Below are 23,568 nucleotides of genomic sequence, written 5' to 3'. Positions count from 1 at the left end.
CTTGAAAAAGATTTATTTTTTTCCACTGGGTACTCCAGTAGCTACTAGTCTCCTTCTGAGCCTTCTAGCAGCGCAGACATTTATTTTTAAGAGGGAGCGCTGATTTGCGGTTTTTAACAATGGCGGCAAATACAATCTCCCCAGCATTAGAACTTGGCCCCTGAAAATCGTGAATCAGCGCTCCCCCCAGAAATAAACATCTCCTACTAGAAAGCTGCGAAGGAGGCTAAGTAGCTACACTGATTATAAGACATTAAAAGTGTTACTGCTTCATCATAAAATAAGGCGGCTAATTCTTCCATTCACCACCTCGTTATTGGAAACCTAGTGTAGGTCCATTTCGACTTCATTAAATCACTGGGACCTGGTCATTAATCTATCACCAGGACTAGTTTTTACTACCAGGGTGTTCCCCCAAGGTAGGAGACTAATAATTCCAAATCCTTCCAAGTAGCGGTTTTATGGAGGGTCTTCATAAAAGTAGAGGACCTATTTAAAAGTCTATCACTGTAGGAGGCATTCTGGGGGTATAAACCAAAATCCCTTGTACCAAATTAGGGATACGTCCTGCATGTTGAGTGTGAAACTGAATGAATAGCCATTCTATGCTTTTAAATTCAAGAAAGAGGTTTGATTTTTCAGCATATGCATGTACATACTGTCTGGTACTTACTTCGATTGACTGACACAGAGATTCAAGTTTATGATTGTATATTGAAAAAGTTAATGCAACCTTATTATCCCTCCAGATGTTGTCATCCCTTCTTTTTAAAGCCAGGTCCCATAAACAAGCCCATATAAACTTTGATAAAGCCAGCATGCTAAAGGGGCATTAGGTTTGAGGTCTATTTCCTCTGCCCGTATGTTCTATGTGTCTTTTAGCTTGTGTCTTGCAAGGGCCATTGCCTTTCTGTGTCAGTCCATACCTGTACACACGTACCAAGCTGTGCATGACTTACATTTGTATATTAGGATGTAAAACCTGGATTTGTGGCGTATCAGAAATAGACGAAGCTCATTGTTGAGTTACTTGCATGCTTGAATATTGTTTTCTCTGAAAAATCAATTGATATCCATTAGGTAAAGACTTTAGAAAAGAAGGTTTCATTTCAGTGCCCCATGCCAGATATGGTTGGTTAGCTGCCAAAGTACTGTTATCACGCAGCAGCTTTCAGACTTTGGCACCACCCATCTCCATGAAGGGAGGCAGTGTTGTCAACTGTATTAGCTAATAGTACATGACCATACACAGAGAAAGATGAAGTACACATGTATGCTGTATTAAAGTTGTTAAAGCTGATACATCAATTTTGTGTTAAAGTTAGAAAACGCAGAATCATCTGCTGCCTTTAGGCTTGTCCATATCCTGTGATAGAACTTCTGTTTCCTTATTTATTAGTACCTCCTCTTATTGGATACCTTTAGTTTGTTTTCCATGGGCTGGCCTTGTAAGATAGCTACAAGTGTAAGGAAAAAACATGAAGTTTCTTACTCATGAAAAATAGGCAGGCTTAGAAGCTGTCAAAGTGTGCCAAGTCATAAATCCATTTGCCTGCAGATGTCAATATAAACTCCATTCATCTTTTGTTGCTCATCGAATAGGATCATAAATGTACATTAAGGATACCAGGTTTTCAAGGTGCCTATAAAAGCTTTTTTTAAGACCTTTCAATACAGATAACGAGAATTTAAAATGTTCCAAGAAATTCTGGAGCAATCATACCAAGAAAGATTTGAGAGGTAAATCAACAAAGGCCAACTACTTCATACAGTAGACTAACTTAGACCTCGAAAGGTTCTCTATGTCATAAACATGCACAGAGCTAAACACATTATTTTCTGCAAATTTTTTGCTGGCAGTTCGAAAGTCCTATACAGTCAAACCTGCCCAAGGCGACCACCCGGCGGACCAAGCAAAAACGGTCGCGATGGACAGGTGGTCGCCATGAAGAGGATTCCACTCACATGTTTCCAGGTCGAGGTTTTCAAATACAGTACGTAAATGGATGGAAAATTATGTGAATTAAGACAACATAACCCCCACCAGGTTCAATTCTCATTGACAGAAAGATCCTACAAAAATTACATTTTCCGTTATCGTCGTAATAATTGTATACCGCTACATCGTGTATAAATTTTTGTCATAATTTTGACTACAAACAATGGTTGCCTCGATGATCGCAGCGCCCTCCCGCATTCACACGTTACATTAAATAGTACACACTCACACACACGCACATCATCGAAGTTTTAAGGCCTAAGACAAATCCCTAGAAAACACCTGCTGACCCAAGCCTTTTTTGGGGCGCCGATCGCTGGATAAAAGGGGCAAAAAGTTTTCGATCTGACAACTAAAGATGAAACGGAACGGTGTGATTTCGTCGCGCCGCGCCGCATCGAAAGGTAAGTCAGTGCAGCAGAACGCACACCGTCCAATAAAGGTTTGTGAGATTCATGGAAATAAAAAGAAAATAAGAATATTAATCTTAATAAATAACTAGAGTATTCGTTAATGTTCATACACAAAAGCAACGTGTTTTAGAAAGGTCAGCGGTACGCCAAATCCGGGCCGCGCCAAAATCCAAGATGGCGTCGGGACCAAGGAACAACATTTCTCGCCCGACGTTTTGCCCGCCGCGAAGTCATTTTTTGGCGGAATTTAGTAAGACACAGACAGATTTTTGTTGAAAATACAAGAAATAGATAGTAGTTTCTGCGAAATCTGACTTTTTGACGCCATGCACTACGTATTCGTTTTGAAAATTGAGTTTAAACCGAACTGAGTTTGCGGTAAACTATAAGATTACGATAGGCACAACAACATCACAAACATTTGTCTTTACAATATTTATAGGGGGAACGTTTTATTAGAACACTTCATGGAGGAATCGATGCTATAACATTGCTATTCCATGTATTTTTGTCCTTATTTTTGTCCTTCAAAGTCTTGAAAACATTTCCGTGAAATCCGACAGCAAAATGATCCGATGTCAGCACACGCTTGAAAATTAGGCCGCCGCCATGGGCAGGGATTGTGCTCTGTGCGGTCCCAATTCGTGGCGGTCGCGGTCGGTTGGACGGGTGGTCGCCTTGGGCAGGCAGCTTAATGCTTGTGCCTATGGGGAAAATTTTCGGGACCGAGAAAAAGCGGTCGCCATGGCCAGGTGGTCGCGTTGAAAAGGTGGTCGCCTAGGCAGGTTTGACTGTATTATATGGTCGGATTCTCCATGATTAGACAAAGATATACAATATGCTTGCAACAGTTTCAAGTTTTCACTCTGCTGTCTGATATCACCTTGCAATTAAGTCTAATTGGCTGCACAGGTGATTAAGCAGCTAACAATGCATGTGGAAGAAACAGTTGTTTATATTCCAGCTGGGTCAACAGCCTGTGCAAGTCTAGACTACAGGTGGTATTGTTCTGTCACTTCTATAAAACTTTGTGTTTCCTGTGGAATAGTTAGGTGGAATGTTACTGGCACTGTTCCAGACATTTTTATGTAAAAGACAATATACAGAAAACAGAAGGGAAGCAGGCAATGAAAAATATTACGACTTCCATGATAACATAGTAAAATTAAAAAGAAAATCACAATTTTCTCAAGGGAATTCAGGAGGAATATACATGTGAGGCAAACAAGTGTGTGCAAGGTTGATGTTTTAGAGACTTTCAATGTTGTTGTCCCCACTATCAGGCCATGTGTGTCCTGTAGTGTTGGTAGGAGGCCCTGCTGTTATCAGTAAGAGCCCTGTGTTTGCTCTTTAGAAGGTTGTTGGTTGTGTAAATGATCATAAACAAACTGAAAACAGGAAAGACAGTTAACATTGAGCACACCATACCAATTGCAAGTTGTTTATGTATTCCTAGTCCAACACGGCGGACAGCAACGAACCATTTTGACGATATTGTCTCCTTCATTGTCTCCTTCATGGTCTTTTACAACATTTTCTTTTACAAATCTGCCCCATAAGTTCACTGTACCATTATTCATTTGCTTCTATCTTTCCTTTTGTATCTGCTTTACTCTGTCGTTGATTCCTTGCCTAAATCAAGGAGGTTATAAAGTTTTAACCTCCATGCCCAAATCAAGGTCCCTTTAACCACCATGCCCAAATTTATCCTCTTCTTCCCCTTTATCCTGCTGTTACTTTCATTACACATCCTATTAATGCCTGTTTTGCCCCCTTCTTTTTTAGCGCATCTATAACAATGACAGGTCCAATGATGGATTACCATTTGGACATCAGAATTAATGCTTGGCTTTTCCTTTCCTGATTACTTTAGATTGGGCTTTGAAAGTACAATCATTGTTCTCCTGTACAGGCCAGACCTTGTCCCATAAATTGGGTCATATCCAGATTTGCATGCCACATTTCCCATTTTCATTGCCTGTTCAGGATGGATTTTTCCTCAGAGACTTCTGTCTCAGCATACCAGAATGCAGAAAATCCCTGTGACTTTATCCTGAAGTGGCCCATGTATACATGGTTAATGTTACGGATTCTTGACGAGAAGTATTTGTTCAGGGGTGAATCAAACTGTAGTCAACACTGCTTGTAGGTCAGGAAGGGTTGTCCTCTGTCTGACACTAGAATGAGTGCTATAATTTCCTGGACTTCATAAATCAATATAGCATTGTGGTACACCACTTTCGGTCCCAGCGGTGCTATATTTGTAGTGCCCTCACACTACATATAGCTATACCAGGACCTGGGAGGTATTTGTCAGGCTGTATATGATTTCAACTGCCTGTGACTTAAACCTGTTGAGGCTGATGCTGTTGTATTCAACTAAGGCTCTCTTTACATTATACTTTTGCCGTCAGCGCCACTGGCGACAGCGGGAACCCCGTGTAAAGACAATTCCCGTCGACGTAGTCCCGCTGTCAACAAATTTTCTCCCGTCAGCTTCGAAGCCGTCGCCCGTCAGCACAGCGGGAGTCCCCGTCAACTTCAAACTCCGTCTAAAGAGAATACGTCGGGCTCGCGTCAGCGGGAGTCAGGGTTTCGGCGATTAGCATAAAGCACGCGTTGATTAGCATACTGTAAGTCTACTTAGATCCCCGGTATATATATAGAGAGAGAGATTCGCGGGATCCGCGGCGACTTTTGTGCCGTGCATTCATCTCCCCGCGGATATATTTATCGTACTTGTGCCCCCCTCCCCACATTTACGAGTGATGAGCATGGAATATCTACACATAAACAAGGCTTTGCATTGTAGTTTAATACGGGCGGGGAGACGCCGTCTACCGTTGTACAATCATACAATTTTGTTTCTTTGCTTCGATTGTTCCGATACTTTCTACAAGATGGCGAAATGCAAGCACCGCAGGTGTCTGTCAGATTTCCGGGCGGTGTGTCTAGAGACGTCGCGACAGCGGCCTCCCGACAGCGGAAAATTTCGCCGCTGACGCGAAAAACGTAATGTAAACTGCGCCTAAAGGGACTGAGACAGAAAACCGTCTGGACCTTGAGAATATCTGACATTCCTGGTCAGGGCTGGGGATGGCATAGAGAACTGTTATGATGGTCCATAGCATTTGTAGCCTACTTATCGGGACTAGATAGCTATTGACAAGGATAAGGAACAGGGCTTCATACTAGAAATATGATAGATCTAACATCTTAACTTAGTCTAGTCAGCAGAACAATCCCGAATCCGTCCTGTTGGGTAATTTACAGATTTTAGATAATATCATATGTAGGTTATCCCTTATGTACATGTACACAATGAATGTGAACAGTATTGTAAGTAGACATGTACATGTTATAAACAAACTGGTTTATGAATTCTGTCACATTTCGAAATGTTTATTTCAATTTGTTGCTGACACACTCTCAGAATGTCTCCCTTGCTTGATGGTGTGATTTGTTTAGCATTCCTCGAACACCATTTTATCAGAACACTCTGTCAAACTGTCCTTGTTACTGCTCCAAAGAGGTTTGATAAGACATGTTGTTTTTGTTTTGATCAGCGTTGTGCCTTACTGTCTTGGAGAAACAGAAGGTCTGCTTTTCACATGTGTGTATCCTTCCAGCTGGCATAATCTTTTTCTCCAGTTCTTTGACCTTGCTACAAATTAAGATCATGACTATGCATACTACTTGTGGTCAGTTATCGAATAAAAAAGATGGAGTCTGTAACTCACTAATTTTCAGGTACAGCTGCGAGTCAAATTTATACATAATGGTATACAAAACAATGACGCCTAACAACCAGTCCTTCGTAACTGTTCCCATTCATTCTGACTCTATTTTCTCATTGAACACCTTGTTCTTTAATGATCTGAGAAATAACTTGTCTTAGGGATTGGGGCTGTAGCCAAGGTCTGACCATTAGAGAAATGGGTTTTGCCTGGAAAGACATACATATCTACACAGCAGATGTACCACACATGGCCAGAGAACAGGCTGTGTCCCATCTTCCCACGTGAACTCTAGATCTGCTTGTGTGCTATCACAAGTAGTTTTGGAAGCTTCCCAACATCACATCAACCTTGTGGTTAACTTCAGTCATGCATCAATCAGAAGGTGGGAGAACCCATAAAAGTCATGTAGAGTTAACCCAGCACTAATAGAACTCATCCCATTCCTTATAATTCTGTGATATGTATGATATGTATCATTTTAAAAAAAACTCTTATATACGGTCAACTCTCATCTGGTCCAATTTACAATCATGGTTAGAGTTGTTGAAAGAATGATGTTGCATAAGCACAGATGTTTACACAAAGTGTAATGTGATCTTTGAAGCCTACTAACAAGGTTGAAAGTTTCTTTATACAGTCAATGTGCCTTCCGTCAGATAGTATATTATGATAATATAATACCTATTTTTGAGCCTACGGATGACAAACAATAGCACAATCATAAATGCATTCTAGTGTTTCTAGATCTACAAGTACATGTAAGTTATCTCATTTCGTATAATGTGACTGAGCAGAAGTAAAATTATTTGTTAAACATCCAAGGTTAGAAATACTAAAATCAAACTCAGATGTTCCTATTCCATTTGCCAATTATGAAATCAGGGGTTACACAAATGCAATTTTGGTTGATGTACGGTTGCTCATCAGCGATCGCTGTCTAGTGGAAAAGGGGCCTTACACCTGAAGTATTCCTCCTGCACAGCGTCCATGTGGGAGGCCATCCCCTGGTCACAGGTGGGACTCAGGAAGTCTGGGGTTCGTGTCAGTGCCAGGTGCAGGAAGGAAACTCATCTGTCTTGCTACGCAGACATTCAACTACATGTACTTTGAAACATTGCACTTTGAAGGGGTGGGAGACGAGTATAGACATGAAAGACACTGTATTCTCCTGCAAGGAATGGAAAGGAGAGTCTTGAACTTTTTGGAAAGGACATGGTACAATCAACCACAGGTGTCAAAGGACACTACTCAAAATGCCACATAATGTCAGGGTATTCATTGCTGGAAAGTAGGAAGTTTTATTACTTGGTATGTTAATGTTAATGTGCAATAGTCAAAACCATACAATTTCAACATACAGTAGATTCCGCATATCTGTATAGCCCATTTGTCAGCGCAAATTATACGACTCTCCGAACTATACGACTGTCCGAACTAGCGATATTGACGTCCCGAAGGAGGGGAGGGGGGGGGGCGAATAGGATGTTGAGCAAGACACACAAACACACTAACGATATCGCAACTATATTTTGCAAAATTTTAATCAAAGTACAATCCAACCTTTTTGTCGATCTTAGCGTCACCAAATTGGATTAAATACGCGATCTATTTTGTTCAGATAAGCCCGAACTGCGTGGGAAACTACGATTCATCTACGCTAAATTAGCAGAATTTTCACGGGGAAAGAATCTGAGGAATAGGTTCTCCGCCGAATACGGCCACAAATAACGGTAAATCGCGGCAAAATACAGCGTAGAGGCTCAAATTCTCCGACAAAAATCATGTTTTTCTTTTCGTACTTTTGTTCACTTTCGTCGCTTGAGTCTTGAAAAACAGGTTTTTAATGAGATCACCGTATGTCAAAGGCACCGATATCGCTTGTCTGCAAGCATGACAATAGCGAGTAACAAAAGAATGTGATTGTTGAACGGTAGACGGCGTCCCCACTCCCGAAACTACAATGCAAATCCAAAATTTGGCCTATAGTTGTGGGTCATTTTACGATAAAATCGGACAAGATTCTATACAATACCCCAAACTTTACGACTATGGGCTATACAGATATGCATTGATTTTACAATTGAGTGAATGGTAAATGGTTTGGTGTTTTGGAATTCTATACAGAAAGACGAAATATACAGAAAAAAGGTATACAAATAATTGGCATATACTGTACATGTATACATGTAGTGGTCATTGGTAGCAGCAAGTTTTATGCTGAACTGTTTGCACAAATGTTTGATTTACATTTTATATGGACAGAGAACAGTAGGATTGTTTGTAGGTCATCAAAATAGTCTGAATTCAAGTCCACCTGTGAAACACAATCAGTCTTGCAGTCCCCTTAGTATGTGAAAATGGCTCCTTTCACAGCTAGTTCCCTCAGTACTTTTGACCCAGGGAAATTGCTGCTCTCTAGACTTCAGTCTTGACTTACGTGATGAGATTAAGGTGAAGTGGGGCTGACAAGAGTAAAAGTGATCAGTTGCTTTCGCTCACTGCCACCCTGTTCTTCATTAAAAACTTTATAAAGGTTGCTCCTTGTGCGGATTCATCTTGTTCTGTCAGTTGATATAACCTTACGTCTTATTGGATAACAGCTTTCCCTTAAGACAGGAAGTGTCAGATGTGAACCAATCACAAGACTTCATGTAACAGCAAGGACTGCCTCAAGTTCACCATCTTGCGATGTTCGCTGGAAGGAAAGCAGGCATCTTATCGACGTTGTTACTTGAGCAGATGTCGGACCTACATAATCACCCTCAGCTATTGGAAAGGAAAAGAATTTATACAAATCAGGGTTAGATCTACTTTAATCTAGACCACATTGTACATCACCAAAAAAACACATTTTCATTGTCAGAGGGCAAGGTCAAGAACAAGGACAAAACTGTAGCAGTAGAAGCAGGGTTAACATTGGTTCTTGTAAGAGCTGAAGTGATCTCTATCTGTTTGTGTGCCTTTCAACATACTCCCAGCCAAGCTAGACAAAACAAGGTGCTTGAGGATTGGAGACTGTCTCTGCACTGTCCCATGGCAGCCCAAGGATGTACCATATCATTTATATTCATACCTGTCTAGGGTAAACCATCTGAGTCACACATACCTCTGAACTTCAGGACTCAAGAGTTTAGCAAATAAACATCCTTTACGTCCAGTTCCGTTGAATGTTTGAATGTTTTCATGTCCTTCTCTTATGTCTGAATTTTCCTGTTTTGGGATAAACATGGCAATCAGAGTTGATCCTGAGGTCGTCTGACTGTAGACATTCAAGACGATCATCCTATCCACTCAAGGGCGAGAAGTGGTAAACAGACAGACGATGTGCTGGTCCGTCCAGGGGTTTTCTTTCAGCCATGTTTTTATGTTTATTGTCAAGGTCGGCAGGTTAAATGCTATAAGTAATGTGGCATTGTTTCTGCTGTTGTCATATTTCACGGAGGTCAGCCCAGGGTCACTGGTCACCTAAGCAAGTAGGGTCAGGTAGACTCAAGAGTGGCTTGTCTAGTCAGTCACAGCCACACCTTACTACAAGATTGATACTACTCTTTGTTTTATTTGGCAGTCTGCAGTTGGGGAGAAGTAGCTAAAGCAAAGGGCTGGTGCACAGATAGAATAATGACAATGTGTTCAACAAATCAAGTCATAATTTCTCGTCTTAGCTCTTTTTTACCTCTTGCTCTACTAGGGGTACTACTCAGTACTAGTACAGCAGTAAGTAGGTGTAAAATATAATAGCACATTGAAGGTCACAGGTCTTAATTTACAGATTTCAGACACAACAAGAAACCAAGGCTTAGATGAGAAGGAAATGAACTTGATTTATAAGATGGCCATCGAAATTTTTATGGAATTGTTCTTGTCAGGAATTTGAGGAGACAATGGGGTAAAAAAATACTGTCTGAGTGCCTGTGTGCACTACCTGATTGTCATTCATGAATCGACACTTTCCAGACACAACTTGCTCCCAACAAGCACTTTGGAGGAACTTGAAACCATGACTTCATCTCATGTGTACATGGTTTGTTGCCTGACACTGGGCACCTCATACTGCACACTTCTCCTGCCTACTTAGCCTCTGGACTGGTCCTGGCCTATCCTGTGCCTCAGGAATGCCGCCAATGTTAATACTGGCTCCTGTTCATTCCTTACATACTGACGCTAGCCAGGTAGCAGGAGGAAGGGCAGGAACAGTCTCCTCTGTGTTAAATCTTGACTCTACACTTGTTCTTCACACTCTACACATGTGTCCCGTACATTGTTTCACCGTTTTTACACTCAACATCTACCACGAATACCTCCTTTTTGCAGTACCTAGAGCACGACAACTGTATTAAGCTTCATGACAGTGTCCAATTTACACTTGGGATGTAGAGCATGATACACCAATGATATAGATTGAAATCTGGTAACCACATATCATTGTAGTAAGGAGGATAAACATGATATGCATAGGGGGAACTACAGTATTACAAGCATTCATGTAGTAATATCATGTTATCACCAGCACTAACAAAGTGTCAGACCTATACTACTGGGGCATGTGCTTTGCTTGGCATCTTGCAATCTTGTGAAGATGAGTGTCTATTAGTAAACACTTTCACTGAGGACTCTGGATTGGTAGCTGGTGTGTTTATTGATGTTGAGTTGCCAGGTCACTCCTATCTGTTCAGATATACATACATGGATGTACATGTATACACGCAGGTCAGGAGAACTTTGCCACTGGTCTAGACTATCCATTTGATGGTTGCTTTACAGGGTAACATTTACTAGAAATGATGCTGAGACATGTCTGTTGTGAAGGACCATAGGAGAGATGAGAGTCAATATTGTGACTTTCTGCTTGACCAAAACATTTTGCTCAGACTCAGAGGATACAGATAGCAACTGATTGGTTTGATTAAATCAAACGTTTATGCTGACCACTATTGCAATGTACTTCAGTATGTGTAGATCTTATTGGTCACATTGTAAATTTATATAGATTCACTGTGGTTTAAATTCGCATTAGAAGGACAAAGGAGGGTTTTGCGTTTTGAATTTGTGGTTGAGACAATTCAGTAGTACAGTCGTCATACAAATATTGCAAGGCAGACATGCTCAATGTGTCATGAATTCACAGTGGAGAGGTCACTGCAAAAACCACGAAAATAGAACCATTGAAGATTTACAGTATTTCATATTGCATGCTCTGACAATGACAACCATTACTGTCTGCGACAACGGACCTGATTGATGGTGCCAGATGAAGAAAAGCGCCACCTTTTGTGCCTTGTGCAAACTACAGTGTGACATACCACTTGAGATTACATTCTACAGGATGTTATCATTGATGCAAACAACATTAGAATTTAGACTTTGTGGGTCTTTGCTTAACTAGTCTTTTTTCTATTTTCTGCAGAGCCAACACCTGTTCTTCAACGATTACAAGAACGACAAGAAGGGCAGGATCGAGAACCTCCACACCGTGGGCGTGCAGCGTGCCATCACCATGCACCCCAACAAACACCCGCCCTACCAGTACCGCCTCCACAACTACCTCCTCAGCCAGCGCATGCACAACCTGCGCCAGCGGACGCTCAGCATGCACCGCGAGGTCAAGGTCATGAGTCATCTGCTGCTGGAGGACGTGACGGGACTGGACGCCAAGCTGGGCGACGTGCCGTCCCTGATGCACTTCACCCCCCGCGAGACTGCGGAGGTGCTGACGTGGCAGTACCTGAACAACAGACAGGTGTACGCAGCGAAGGACCTCCAGCCCAGGCAGGCCATCCCAAAGGCACAGAGAGCTGGCCTAGATGACATTATCATGCAGGTTTGTCATATATTCACAAGTATGGTTAAACAATGTTTATTGAAATTTATTTATATAACAATATGTCCAGAGTTTATAAACAGTGTAGATATGTTTCCTTGACCTTGGAAACCACTTGGTGTATATTGTGTAATTGTAACCGGTTTTATTCAGCCAACTACTGTAAATGTAGAAATGATCACAGTGATTTCATGTTTGCTGTTTTCGCGGTGAGCTCTTTACCGCAAACATAAAACCACCGCAAAAAGCTATTCCAGTGTGTTACTGTGGCACTACTATTGTTTCAAACACGAACCACCACAAACACTCCATTTTCTTCCCTGCGAACAATTCTTCATAGCACTTTTCATTTCCATTGTTGAAGCATATCATGTCTGCTAATCTTTTTTTAGCTGTTTAGGCCATGTAAATTTGATTATTTGGATGACATCTGTGTGTGCATCAATTTTTGTCCGTTTCCAAAAAAAAGTTTTTGGCCATGCTGTAAATCGTGCAAAGCAGGTACAAAATGAGAAAGTATATGCTGTATATTACAAAAAAATATTTCGGAAAATGGCTGCTGATGTCGTTGCATTCCAAAGTCAATTCCAAAGTCAAAGAAGAAGATGTGAGAGAACAAAAATGAAGAATCTATTATTCAGTATACCATACTCTGTGAGTTTAGTTTTGTTCATCTTTCCTGACCACGTAAGTTTCATAATGGAGGAACTTATTTTTGCTTGAACTTTTTTTATTCGCACACTCGTATCAGTTTGGGGTCCCCAGGGGATGTCATCTATATAATCAAATCAACATGGCCTTTGAAAGTTTTCTGTGACCAGTCTAGTTCCATTTTTCGGGATATGGATTCACAAAGTGCCTCTTTCCTTCCAGATGATGGAGATGATAAATCGTCACTCGCGAACTCGTGGTCGCATCATTGATTACAAGGACATCCAGTACGGTTACTGGCGGGTGAACCCCATGTACGGTGCAGAGTATGTGCTGGACTTGCTGCTGTTGTACCGCAAACACAAGGGGAAAAAGATCAATGTTCCGGTGAGGAGACATGCCTACTTACAACAGGCCTTCAGCCACATCCAGTTCATGGAGGAGGAGACAATCAAGAATGGCAGAAGCAGCCAATCAGACAGGGCTGCATTGGGGAATGTGCAAAAGCACCATCTGGTAGACAAGAGCAGAACTGCAGACCTTAGCAGTATTGACACTGAAACTGTGCACTTCATTATCCCCCTTGTGGGGAGGCTGCAGACTCTCAAACAGTTCCTGGAGAATTATGAAAGAACTTGTTTGAGAACAAAGGAGAAGGTAAAACTCTTGATAGTTCTGTTCAAGAGCAGACACAAACAACAACAAGACCAAAGTTCAGAAATCCGGAAACTGTTGGGAACGTATCAGGACAAATATCCCACAGCCCACCTAAGAATACTATTTGTAGCCGGAGAGTTTTCCCGTGGACTGGGCTTGGAACTCGGTGCTTCCCAGTTCACCAACACCTCTCTCCTATTCTTCTGTGACGTAGACCTGGTGTTCCAGCAGTCTTTGCTACAGCGTATACGTGCTAAGACAATTATGGGACAACAGGCCTACTATCCTATAGTCTTCAGCCAATACGATCCTAGTGTTGTTCATCGGAACTCCTCCGTTTCAATCAGGAACAATTTCCTGCTCACCAAAGACACTGGGTACTGGCGATTCTTTGGTTTCGGCACCGCATCTCTGTACGCTGCCGATTTCATTCGCGTGGGGCAGTTTGACACGTCCATCCAGGGCTGGGGCATGGAAGACGTGGATCTCTTTGACAAGTTCGTACACAGTGACATAAAGACTTTCCGCGTGAAAGACCCCGGGTTGGTCCACGTGTTCCATCCGCAGGCCTGCGACACACACCTGGAAGAAAAGCAATATCAGATGTGCCTGGGCACGAAGGCAGGCACGTACGGCAGTGCCGCCATGCTATCCAAACTCTGGTTAGAGAGACATCCACAGAGACCTGACGACAGTCGGTAGCATTAGCTCTTAACTGTACACACAGCTCAGTTCCCTGTAGCAGCAATCTCAGGAGCCAAACACAGCAATGTACATGGCGCATCCATGTCCTTATGATATCCATGTTCATCATGATTGTCCATCAGAATTCTAACATACAAATTCACTGCCTGTGTTCATCTCTATATTGGAGCTGTGGACTTCAGTTGTTGTAGATAGCTTCCCACACCCATTTTATATTCAGACAAATCCTCACTTCTCCAGCTGACATTAAATTTGTATTCCTTAAGCAAAAACATTTTGTAGTACAGCAATGCGAATGTGGCTGGATCTGGACTTTTTCCTCCGGACATTGAAGCAAACCAACTGCAATTGTTGCTCTCATTGATGCCTCTAATATGTTCAGATACCTGCCATGTGATTTCTAGTTGCCATGTAGTTTCTAGAGTTAAATGAAGTAGAAAACTGATAGCCAGGATTCTCTGTTGCCAAAAAATGTGTATGTCATCCAGGTAACACTATGACCACTGGAAAACCCACAGGGCGATAGGTTTGATCTTTCCGCATGTATACACCCTGGGAAGATGTTGAATTCTAGCAGTGGCTGTCTAGCATCTTGCTTTCATGTACAGCAAACCAATAATTGTACCTAAATAAGATTCTTTATGCAAGCATACATCACATTTTGTATTGTTCATTGACCATTGTTGCTTGTTGAATGCATTATAAGATGTTTGAAGTACACATAGTTGGTAAGGTACATTTCATCATTAATGCCATCATACATGTGTAGACATTAACTCAAGTGTCCATTAGCAAAACATCAGGCATAGTTTATTACACGACAGCTACCTCAAAGTACAGTTGGTTATTAACTACTTAAGCATAATCCAAATAAAGTGGAAAGGGTTAGTGTTATATGTTAGCTGATAGATGTCTGGTGGGCACATGAATGTTGTAAAGTTGGGTTCAGTTCACGATTTATTACAAAATATAACGTGACATCAGTTTTCCTTTAATAGCAAACAAAGACCGACAACATAATCAAAACATTGTTAGACCTACTAGTTTGTTTTAACTATTGTGTTACAGGTGTAGAGTCTGTATACCGGTAGGAATAAATTGGCGATGATTGACAGTAAAAGTTGTCTCCCTAACATGAACCATTGCTTACTTGTCAGCACACAAACTAACTCAGCAGCCGCATTCTCACATCTGTAGTCAATGCTGCTCTGGGGAACTGTGCTGTTGATCTTGGATGTAATTTATTGCTGCATTATGTGTACAGTAGATTGTAAATTTGACAATTGAGTTTTTTGGTGATTCCATATCGAATTAATCATTTTAATTGTATGAATAAAAATGGTAATTAGGAGTTGGTAGGAACTCTGAGAATTTCAACCAATTGCAATGATGTTAGCAGTGACTGTATCAGCTGGTTTTTATTTCACTGTGGTTTGTATCTATTCACATTTAGGCTATACTTTGTCCTTTTTGCCCTTGCATTGTCATCATTGGTTGGATATAAAGACTGTTGAAAATAGTGATAGAGGCTGTTGTACTTGGAATTTGAGTCGCATAGCCTAAATCAGAATAAGTACCAGAAGCAGATGGTGAAGAATTGCACATTGCTGGATATTAGTGTTATAATTATGATACAATAAGGTAGGAATAGGGATGGGGAGAATGGGTATATGATATTGATGAGACCAACTGTTTACACTCTCAATAAAACTTTTTAAAGACTTGAGAACTTTGTTGTTTAGCTTTGTCTTCAATTTCATGATAATCAGACCACCGTCAGACCAAATGCCTACTCCTGCTATTTCCATGTTCCTCCTTTTTTGTCAAGGGATGTGTAGTGGTAAGATGCCATGTAATCAATTGCAAGAACCTCACTGTCTTTGCAAGTGTGCTTTACCACGGTACTGTTAAAACTTTTGATATTACAAAAAGATAACATTATTTGGATGCCTAAAAATGCAGCATTACCTTGTAAGAAAGTTATACAAATTTTCAAACAGCTGTGGAAACAAGAACCACAACACACAGTGCTATTGCATTAAGGTTATTGAACTTCAGTGCCTCTTTCAGATCATTACAATGATTCATTACAAGCAGATTGACTCCAACTTGGTTCACAGAGGAGTTGGTTTACGTTGTACCTATACATTTATCAAAACTGTAGTCCATATTATTCTGCTTTGGTAGCTAGATAGAGCGCCTCCGATAAGCACGTCCACTTCCTTTACAACCTGGGGTTATCATTCTCTTGGCCACCTTGTTGGAATATCCTCATGGCCACCATTGTATGGTGGTGATGATGCTTTCCTGATCAAACTGTCGGAAGTTGAGGAACCCAACATCAGGGTCGTGGATGTGAACATTATAAAACAGACCACTGTAAAGACAACGGAATACATGTCTGCTCAAAAGGTAACCATGTGTGGAAAGATTCAGATTCACATATCTTAAGAACGCCTTGACACCTGAACTAGGCAAATTTTTTTACTCAGCAAACTAAAGCACAGTTATCACAGCGACTTGACTGTACTGTTCTGGGTAGTCATCGTTACCAATGATACTGCTTTGGGTTGATTGAAGTTGCTAATTCGAATGCTATCTTTTATTCACTTGTCAGATGACGAAAGACAAAGTTATCTATACTCACTACATAATGACTACCATTGACCCATCCGGTAAGCTGAAAGCCATCATCCAGAATTCCTCGTCCACGCCTGGACCGCCTTTTACCTCCACACGAACAGAGCCTTCTGGAAGGAACTTGCTGACAAGAACAAATACAAGAAGAAAATATTGTCCCTTACGATGGTTTGGCACAATACTCCAATCCTCGGCCTGACTAGATCGGCTCACCTGACTGGAGAGAGCTATTTAGCCCCTGACAGCGACAATTTGTGTAACACAGGCTGTTCCAACCCTTGTCTCTTATCACTTGAAGAAGGTAACCTTGAGCCTCAAAGGCTGAACAAAGTTATTTACCATCAATACCTTTGGGAAGGAAGATCACCTCAGAGAGGGTACTGTTTTAGGTTGTGTATGTGTGTTCGCACCCTTAACCCAAGATCCTCTTGATGGACTTGTATGAATTTTGGTATGTGGGTAGTTATTGTGATCACACGTACCAACATGGTAATTTTGGCCCCCTTGCAGTATTTTCATGTACTCCTACATGAAAGGCTGACACCCCCTTCTGAAAGTAGTGTGGTATAGTCCAAAAACAGCTGGTCTGCCAGGTGAGGTCAATGACCTCAATCTCTGACACACAGATTGTTGAACATCAACTGTCATTAACTTCGCCAAGAAGGTTATGTTTTGGGTAGTGTTTGTGTGTATGCAGAAGGCCAGCTTAACCCGAGAAGGCCTGGATGGCTTGTCTTGGTATTTGGTATGTGAGTAGGTCTTGATGAGATTTAGAAATGATTAGATTTTGGGGCCCCTAGCTGCTTGTTACGGTACTGCAGCGGAACTTCCTGTTTTGATATGTTCTGGACATGCTATGGAACTGATTTTTGAGTGGTAGATAGCTCTTTGGTAAAGTGAGAGTAAGTGGTATAGGTTTAGGCCCCCTAGCGGCTTTGTTGGAACTGCAGGGGCAGGTTTTGCTTCAGACTTTGAAAGGGAATAACTCAAAATACTGTAACTATAGAAAATAATGTACTATAACTCAAGATGGTGTTGATGAATCATGATTTTTGGTATGTAGATAGCTTAAGTGATGCTTTGTATGATTAGACGATAATTATCCAAATCAGATTCAATTTGCATAATTAATGAGGCAATTTCAAAAACCCGCTGTGTTCCATGATATGACTATTCAAATATGTGACATTTAGAGTGGAATGTTGATAGATAGAAAATGCAAATAAAGACCTAATTTGCATAATTAATGAGAAATTACTATAATTCCATACTGGTAAATGATGGCAATTCCATACATACGGCATTTGGAAGTTATGTGAATGTTAACATCGTTGAATCAAATTATGCTGATAAGGCCCTCATTTGCATAATTGATGATAAATGTTAGCATAAACTTCTGTTATTTGGGTGGATAAGATGATCAACTGGCCATGGTATGATTTATAATTGATGAGAAACACATAATACGTCAGTCATATACTAGTAGGTTAAAATCATTACACATGATAAGGCTAAGGCTATGGCAGAAATTCACAAAAACTCTGTAGGGACTGTGTAATATAGCAGGACATCTTCAAACCCAATGTCCAAGTCAGATGTTGATATTACATCACAGGAGTGTACGAACCTGAAGTGCCCCATGGCGTAGTACATCGGCTGTTTGTAGAACTCGTCCTTCTTACTGTCTACAATGATGGCGGCATCCGCTTCATTGTGAGCCCAGTTGGGTCCCCCCGTCACGTTCAAGGCCAGGTTCCAGTCTGTCCAGCCCACCACCCAGTTTATCATGTTCTTTGAAAAACATTACGGAACACAACAATTCTCTCGTCATGCATTAGGTGTTGGAAACATTGTCTGAATTATACATGATGAACTGCAACAAAAGTATAGAATATATTTTTCGCATGTTGTACTCGAAACTAAGATGCAGTTTGCAATACCAGAAGTTCTAATGCAGTACCTGGAGGTAAAGGATATGTCTGACATCCAATCTGATGTTATCTGAGTTGTGGACTTTTGGATAAGGGTAGGGTAGGTTGAAGTTTGGACAAAGAAAAATTAGAGAATCTGCTTTCGTCACCATCAAGAAGAAAAGTTTTACTTTGACTCTATTAATGCCATGGACTTAACATGGTCTGTATCATTGCCCAAAGAAAATGCTAGCATCCACCTGGTATATATCTTTGATGTACTCTACCGCCCGGTTCCAGTTGCCCAGCAGAACCTTGTCGTCCCACGGCCAGAACCCTTGGCAGGCCTCGGTGGCCAGCACGAAGTAGTCCGGCAGGTCGTCATGAGTGAAGGACAGCACATTAGCGGGAACCAACTGGTCCAGGTACCAGTGCACAGCTATGCCGTCAACGTACTTTGCAGCCATTGTGCCATTGTTCAGGACCTGTAATCATCGAGAATTTTTGTATTTCCCGGTAAGAAAATTAATGCAAAGCATTTGGCTACATTGTAACTTAGCGCTATCAATTGTCCGTTATATTCAAACGCGGACAGCCAAGTGTGCAACCAAGGAGCTTTAAAATATCCTTGGTGTAACTCATGGGAAGAAATATCATCTCTTCTAAAAGAACAATATTGTACTGTATGTAACTGACTTTTCTCCGCCTGTTTAACGCCGCGCAAGGTGTGGGAACCACTTAAACACATGAGACGAGTCTCCTGGCTCCCGGGATTCGAACCCGGGCCGCCAGGCCCATGAACCCACATGCACTTGCGCTAGGCGTAAAGGTTCGGACCAGTTAGACTGGCCAGTTGGTGGCGCTTGAACCCCACTGTAACAGTGTCTAGCACAATTACAGTGCAACTACTGAGTATGGTGGAACCTACCGAAGTAGCCCAGCCCGGTAGCCAGAGTCGACTGTCATCCAGGATCATGAGGCTGATGTTACTGAAGCCGGCCTTGTCCAGGGCAGGACCAAGGTCACTAGAGATCCAGTCTCGCTGGGACTCTGAGGGAATGGGGAGGAATAAAAGATGAACTGAAAATGTTTGAATGATACTTTCAGGAATGAATATGTACATGTAGATTTGGGTTTGCTGTGTGGAATTCAGTGATCCACTCTGGTAGGTTTGTTCACTGGAAAATGTCGAATCGTGAGTGACTACAAACGGTTCAAAATCGTTCACCATTTTGGCACTTCAGTGTTGCGGATAAATAAAACAGCCTATTTCGCCAAAAATAGTTACTCAAGCAGCCTAATTCGTTTCGTCTTATTGAAACGCGAAGTTTTTTTGTCACAAAAAGGACGTTCTAAGCATAACATGTATTTATCGTGTGAGTTACTAAAGTTCATCAAAGCCAACCATCTCCATATGTAAAGTCTTTCTGTGAATTCTTTTTTGACTAAAGCCAACGAAGTGGTAGTCTGCAGCCGTAGACATATCTGCGGTTTTAGAATAACAGGACCGAATTGTAAGCATTTGCCGTGATACCCTACCTGCTGTCCACCCCATGGACTGGAATGGAAAGTGGGAGATTTCTCCGTCTGTCGGTTCGTTCTGTGCCGTCAGACCCCAGAAGTCCACACCCTGTTTCTTGTACTCGTCAAGAAACCTACACATAGGATGACGCTCTAATATATTTAGCTTGGTCTTTTGCCAAGGAGGTAAGGCAAAATAAGTTTTGCATCAGCTTACCGTTACGCGGAATCAACTGAGTAGATTTACGTTTCACTGGCATTGTTCTACAATGTTTAAGGGACAAGCCCCAGTACTCACTTGACAAAGTAGTTAGCCCAGGCTTTGTGGTACTGGTCCCCAGCCTTCCCCTTCAGACGACCTTTTCCTGTTTCATCATTGTTGGTTTTCATCCAGGAAGGGGCTGTCCACGGGCTTCCAAAGAGGTTGATCTTCCTCTTACTCATCTGCATGGCACTTTTGATGACGGGAATCTGTACATGTACATGTAACGTTACAACAGAAGAAGTCTATGGCAAGGAAAGGCTAAGCCCGCGTTTAAGTACAGCAATAGTACCGGCCTGTCGTGGACAGGTTATCATTTGTTCACGTAATAGAAAACATTTGAAATAGACAAGCAGAGATTCATAGAGCACAATATTGACAATCTGTCAAGCATAGCATATCATTTTGCACACCTTGTACTTCATATCCTCTTCAGCCAGAGCAAACTTGGTGAGTTCCAAGTCTCCTGGTGTGTCGTCATACGTGTACTCCCTGGTGGAGAAATCGCAGCCTCCCATTGGCACCCTGCCCAGCGTGTACTCAATACCTGAACAGTGATCACTGATTATACGCATAGTTTATAATATGTTTTTTGGGCTATTACATTGGCCAACTAGAATAATGTTAGATATTATAGTCTTGAATGATATAACTGCATCTTTCTAAGACGCCTTATTCTTTTTAGACAAAAGGTCAGAGCTTCATCAACCCTTTTCGGAATGGAATTTGAATACGTTCATGCAGCGGTTGTCAGGCTAACAAGCCGTCCCTGATTAGCCTCCGTTGCAGGCTTTCTCACGGCGACTTAACGGGGCCAGGTTCTTTGGCTGGGGGCCGTATCTGCTTGACGCCCAGTATCTGCTTGGGATCCTGTAACCGCTGTGATCCTGCGGTTACAGGATCCCAAGCAGATACGGCCCCCAGCCAAAGAACCTGGCCCCGATAAGTTGCAAAATCGCCGTGGGAAAGCCTGCAACGGAGGCTAGTCCCTGATTACGTTTGACAGGAAATGAATCTCACGCACACCTTCAGTTGGGCTGAAGTAAGCTGAGATGAGGTTGTTCCGCGCACCCTCAGATAGACTCATGATGTTTATCGTCGCGGCATCAGTGAAGGCACCACCGAATCCCTTGATCTTCTGGTACGTCACGTTCTTCATCACGGTCCAAAGATCGTAGTCTGTGTAGACGTTACATTAGAAGCTATGATAAAAAGCAGATCATGAAAAGCTGCAGGTTGGGAAGGTACATAACACCATCTTGGATTTGCATTATCCCCTTTAAGTTTTTCTTCTCAGTATTTGTCTCCCTGAGAGACATCTAACCAAAGTCCTCGAAGTAATTTTACTGTGTCAGGCACTCTCTGACTCTGTGTTAAGATAGAATGGTAAAGGTATAGGAACACAGCTCACCGCTGCTGTCGTTAGACTTGGCAGTGAAGTTTAGGACAATCTTTTCGAACCTCTTGCCGCTTGGTGTTGTGATGTACTTGGCTGCCTGGCCTTTGGGTAGTTTGGTGTTGGGCTCCATGGTGTCGCAGTAGGTGGCGTTACAGACGCACACGATGCCCCCATCTTGGAATTCTTTGACAACGCACGGCTTTCGGCCTGCAGTTGCCGAAAAGTGCACAATGAATCTAACGGTTAACGGTTACATATGTCCGCTCCAGAGTACATTTACCAATAACAAGCCTAGTTTGCAGGGAAAGATCAGTTGGACTCGTTCGTTCTCGGGATCGCAGTGTCTTCATTGGTCTCAGTTGTCAAGATCATTGAGATTGGGTACTAGTATAATAGCGGATCTAGGCATAACGCAATCAAATTTCCCTGTATCTACATCTCATTGAAAGTACGTCTCATTAAAACATCGGCGTGTATGGAAGAACAATCATTGTATTTGTAAATCTTTTATATAACAAGTCGTACACCTACGAACTGCCTTTTAAAATGTAACAAGGGTCTTCTACCCTGAAAATCTTCAGCACACTGCCATACTAGAGCAAGGAGACCCGGCGACTAAATGCGATCACTATCTAACGCAATGACAAATGCTTATTGACACCAACCCTGTCCTGTCCTGTCCCTTTGATGGTTCAATGGTTTGGTCAATGTTTATGTAAACAAGACTTTGATCCCAAGTAACGTATACTTTCACACAACGTATGCTTTTCTGGATACTCGGAATATAATCAACATACGTAATGACCACCCCCTCCCCCCAAAAAGATATCGGCGAAAACATTCAACGTTAGCAATCATATCAATGTATACTAGTAATACATTTTCACCTGGCTGCACGTACTGAACAAAGCATACAGCCACCACAGCACACAGTACAGGGACACGCCCACTCCTCGCCATCATGCTGCTTACCTTGGAACAAGTGCACTATGGGAGTAGGTGAAACAGGTACTGGGGCCATAATGCAAAACAGCGAGGCTTTATCCAGTTATTACAATCCACAGACAAACATTTCAACTTTTTGCCAATGACTAAATATTCAATAATTGGTTACGGACTTCTGATAACAACGAAAAATGCATGGTGTTCCATATAGAAAATCCTGAGGTTTTGGTACAGTCTTGGCAAACAATTAAGGGCAACGTAACCTCAGGTCACGGGGTAAATGGTGGTCATATGCATAAGTAGTTGGTAAGTTACATTCATGTCATTACATTTGCACAGACATCGACTTCATTGTCCACCAGGAAAACGCAAGGTATAGTTTACAACATGACAGCTACCTTATTAACTTGTCCACATGTCCTTTGGTCAAAGTACAGTCAAAATTTGATTGTTCGGGATCCTAGATACAGCGGAAAGGCATTGTGTCTTAAATGTTAGCTAATAGATGTCTGGTCGGCACAGGAATGAAATTTGGAAATTTGGGTTCGATTCACGTTTTATATGTAAGATATCCCGCGATAAAAGTTTTTAAAGACTTGAGAACTTTGTTGTTTAGCTTTGTCTCCAGTTTTATATTATAGCATCTTCAGAACAAATATCCATTCCTGCTATTTTCGTGTTCCTCGGCCATTTTTCTCCAGTGACATGTAGTGATAAGACGCCATGTAATCAACTGTAAGTACCTCGCTGACACGACGCTGTCTTTATGACTGTGTGCTCTTACTACTAAAACTTTTATGTAAAGAAATGTATACATTTCATTTCCATGATTAAAAACGTGGCATTGGCATTACTTTACCCGCAAGTACGACAAATTTGCAAAACCACCCATGGAAGCATGCACCTCA

At 41.8% G+C, this 23,568-nt stretch overlaps 2 protein-coding genes across 3 annotated transcripts in view; one reads left to right on the top strand and one right to left on the bottom strand.

Annotated features, from left to right (window-relative positions):
• Positions 1-15,712, top strand: part of LOC136428110 (chondroitin sulfate synthase 1-like) — a 36,174-nt gene extending 20,462 nt beyond the window's left edge. For both annotated transcript variants that reach the window (XM_066417402.1, XM_066417401.1), the window contains exons 3-4: positions 11,557-11,970; positions 12,844-15,712. In XM_066417402.1, the coding sequence (XP_066273499.1) occupies positions 11,557-11,970; positions 12,844-13,980 (1,551 nt within the window). In that variant the 3' untranslated portion in view covers positions 13,981-15,712. The remainder of the gene's footprint in view (positions 1-11,556; positions 11,971-12,843) is intronic.
• LOC136428111 (lysosomal acid glucosylceramidase-like) lies at positions 14,768-22,700 on the bottom strand. The gene is made up of 11 exons (XM_066417403.1): positions 22,603-22,700; positions 21,728-21,922; positions 21,343-21,495; positions 20,730-20,863; positions 20,353-20,525; positions 20,073-20,188; positions 19,462-19,583; positions 18,794-19,018; positions 18,251-18,414; positions 16,631-16,747; positions 14,768-16,360 (listed from the first exon to the last, which is right to left on the bottom strand). The coding sequence occupies exons 1-11, from the start codon at positions 22,676-22,678 to the stop codon at positions 16,255-16,257; spliced, it is 1,581 nt and encodes a 526-aa protein (XP_066273500.1). The 5' UTR covers positions 22,679-22,700; the 3' UTR covers positions 14,768-16,254.
• Positions 22,701-23,568: the final 868 nt, after the last annotated feature.

Source organism: Branchiostoma lanceolatum, chromosome 2 (genome assembly GCF_035083965.1).
Source record: "Branchiostoma lanceolatum isolate klBraLanc5 chromosome 2, klBraLanc5.hap2, whole genome shotgun sequence".
NCBI lineage: Eukaryota > Metazoa > Chordata > Leptocardii > Amphioxiformes > Branchiostomatidae > Branchiostoma > Branchiostoma lanceolatum.
Note: the sequence above shows the minus strand (reverse complement) of the source record. Positions and strands in the feature narration are given on the sequence as shown.

Bases quoted from the DNA above. Each gene is read 5' to 3' on its own strand.
- LOC136428111 (XM_066417403.1), bottom strand. From the start codon at position 22,678: ATGATGGCGAGGAGTGGGCGTGTCCCTGTACTGTGTGCTGTGGTGGCT. The intron at 20,864-21,342 runs GTGTGCGTGAGA...ATCACTGTTCAG, and splicing joins TTACTTCAGCCCAACTGAAG to GTATTGAGTACACGCTGGGC. The intron at 16,748-18,250 runs GTTCGTACACTC...TGTTCTTGTCAG, and splicing joins TACGCCATGGGGCACTTCAG to CAAGTTCCTTCCAGAAGGCT.